The sequence below is a fragment of the Capsella rubella genome, unplaced genomic scaffold (assembly GCF_000375325.1).
Source record: "Capsella rubella cultivar Monte Gargano unplaced genomic scaffold, Caprub1_0 scaffold_8, whole genome shotgun sequence".
Lineage (NCBI taxonomy): Eukaryota > Viridiplantae > Streptophyta > Magnoliopsida > Brassicales > Brassicaceae > Capsella > Capsella rubella.
In genome coordinates this window covers 13,177,457-13,179,399 of record NW_006238916.1, presented here as the reverse complement: position 1 = coordinate 13,179,399, position 1,943 = coordinate 13,177,457, and the positions used below count along the sequence as shown (strand labels likewise).

Sequence of the window (1,943 nt, the reverse complement as noted above, 5' to 3'; positions counted from 1 at the left end):
TAGAAAAAGGATTGATCAACTCAAAGATGCTAATGGGATTATCAAGAAATCGGAAGCGGCTAAAGGGGAAGTAGCAGTTGAGTATTTCAATAATCTATTCAAGTCATCCAACCCTCAAAGTTTTCATCACTGGTTTGATGAATTTCCAGCCAAAATCTCTGAGGAAATGAATAATGGTTTGATTGAGAAGGTCTCTGAAGAGGAAGTAAAAGAGGCGGTTTTCTCCATTAAGGCTTCTAGTGCTCCGGGTCCAGATGTCATGACTGCTCTCTTCTTCCAGAAGTATTGGAACATTGTTGGAGAACAAGTGACCAAGGAAATTCTAGGGTTCTTTGAGTTAGGGATCTTTCCAAAGGAATGGAATTACACTCATTTATGTTTGATTCCTAAAATTCATCATCCTTTGGAAATGAGTGATCTTAGACCGATAAGCTTATGCTCTGTTTTGTATAAGGCTATCTCAAAGATCCTGGTTAGTAGAATTCAGATATGGCTCCCTCAGATTGTAGCTATTAACCAGTCTGCATTTGTGTCTGAAAGATTGATTTCAGACAACATTTTAGTTGTTCATGAAGCGGTTCACAGTCTGAATTCTCATCTGGACATCTCTTCCCAGTTTATGGCAGTTAAGACATATATGTCTAAAGCTTACGATAGAGTGGAATGGAGTTATTTGAGAGCTCTGTTGGTGGCGATGGGGTTCCATAACAGATGGGTTGATTGGATCATGGCTTGTGTGAGTTCTGTAACTTTCTCGGTTCTCATAAACGACCAGCCTTTTGGTATGATTACTCCACAAAGAGGTTTGAGACAAGGAGACCCCTTATCTCCTTTTCTATTTGTGTTGTGTACTGAAGGTTTAACCCACTTGCTTAATAAAGGCCAAGTAGAAGGAAAACTGCAAGGGATTAAATTCATTGAAGAAGGGCCGGAAATTCATCATTTGCTGTTTGCGGATGACAGCCTTTTTATGTGTAAGGCATCTTTGGATCAATGTAGTTTTCTGCAAGATACTTTACTCAAATATGGAGAGGCTACTGGGCAATCGATCAACCTAACCAAGTCGTCCATAACTTTTGGGTCGAGGGTAAATACTCTGGCGAAGACAGAGATTCAAAATAAGATGGGTATCTTCAAAGAGGGTGGAGGAGGAACCTACTTAGGTATGCCAGAGTGTTTTAGTGGGTCTAAGGTGGAACTCCTGAGTTACATAAAAGATAGACTCAAATCAAAGCTATCAGGTTGGTTTACTCGGTTTCTGTCCCAGGGAGGTAAAGAGGTTCTGCTGAAGTCTGTGGCTCTTGCAATGCCAGTGTTTGTGATGTCATGTTTCAAACTTCCCAAAACTACTTGTGAAAATCTAGCAAGTGCAATGGCAGCTTTTTGGTGGAGTAATGAAGAACATGCTAGGAAAATTCACTGGCTAAGTTGGGAGAAGCTATGTCTTTCTAAGAAGTAAGGTGGATTGGGCTTTAGAGACATAGAAACATTTAATCAGGCTCTTCTAGCTAAGCAGGCTTGGAGAATTCTACAGAACCCTGAGTGTTTGTTCTCTCAATTAATGAAGAGTAGATACTTCCCGTACTCTGATTTCTTAAATGCAACCTTAGGAGCCAGACCATCTTATGCTTGGAGAAGCATTTTGCATGGTAGAGAACTGCTTGTTCAAGGGTTGGTGAAGAATATTGGGAATGGAAAGTCTTTTAAGGTTTGGATTGATGCTTGGTTAGAAGATGGGCTAATGAGGCCTCCTTGGAGGAGAAATAATTATTTCAACCCAGACCTTAGAATTTCAGAGCTGATTGATAGAGATAAGAGAGATTGGGATGAAGAGGCTCTAGAGTATCACTTTCTGCCGGCTGATATCATAAGAATAAAGAAGATCAAACCGGTTGTAGAGAGTGAAGATTTTTACTCATGGAGACATAACAAGAGTGGCGAAT

The 1,943-nt window shown here is 40.3% G+C and overlaps 1 protein-coding gene across 1 annotated transcript in view; it reads left to right on the top strand.

The window, feature by feature from the left end:
* Positions 1-1,561: 1,561 nt before the first annotated feature.
* Positions 1,562-1,943, top strand: part of LOC111829047 — a 1,591-nt gene continuing 1,209 nt past the window's right edge. Inside the window, exon 1 of the mRNA XM_023777683.1 lies at positions 1,562-1,901. Coding sequence (XP_023633451.1) covers positions 1,562-1,901 — 340 coding nt within the window. The remainder of the gene's footprint in view (positions 1,902-1,943) is intronic.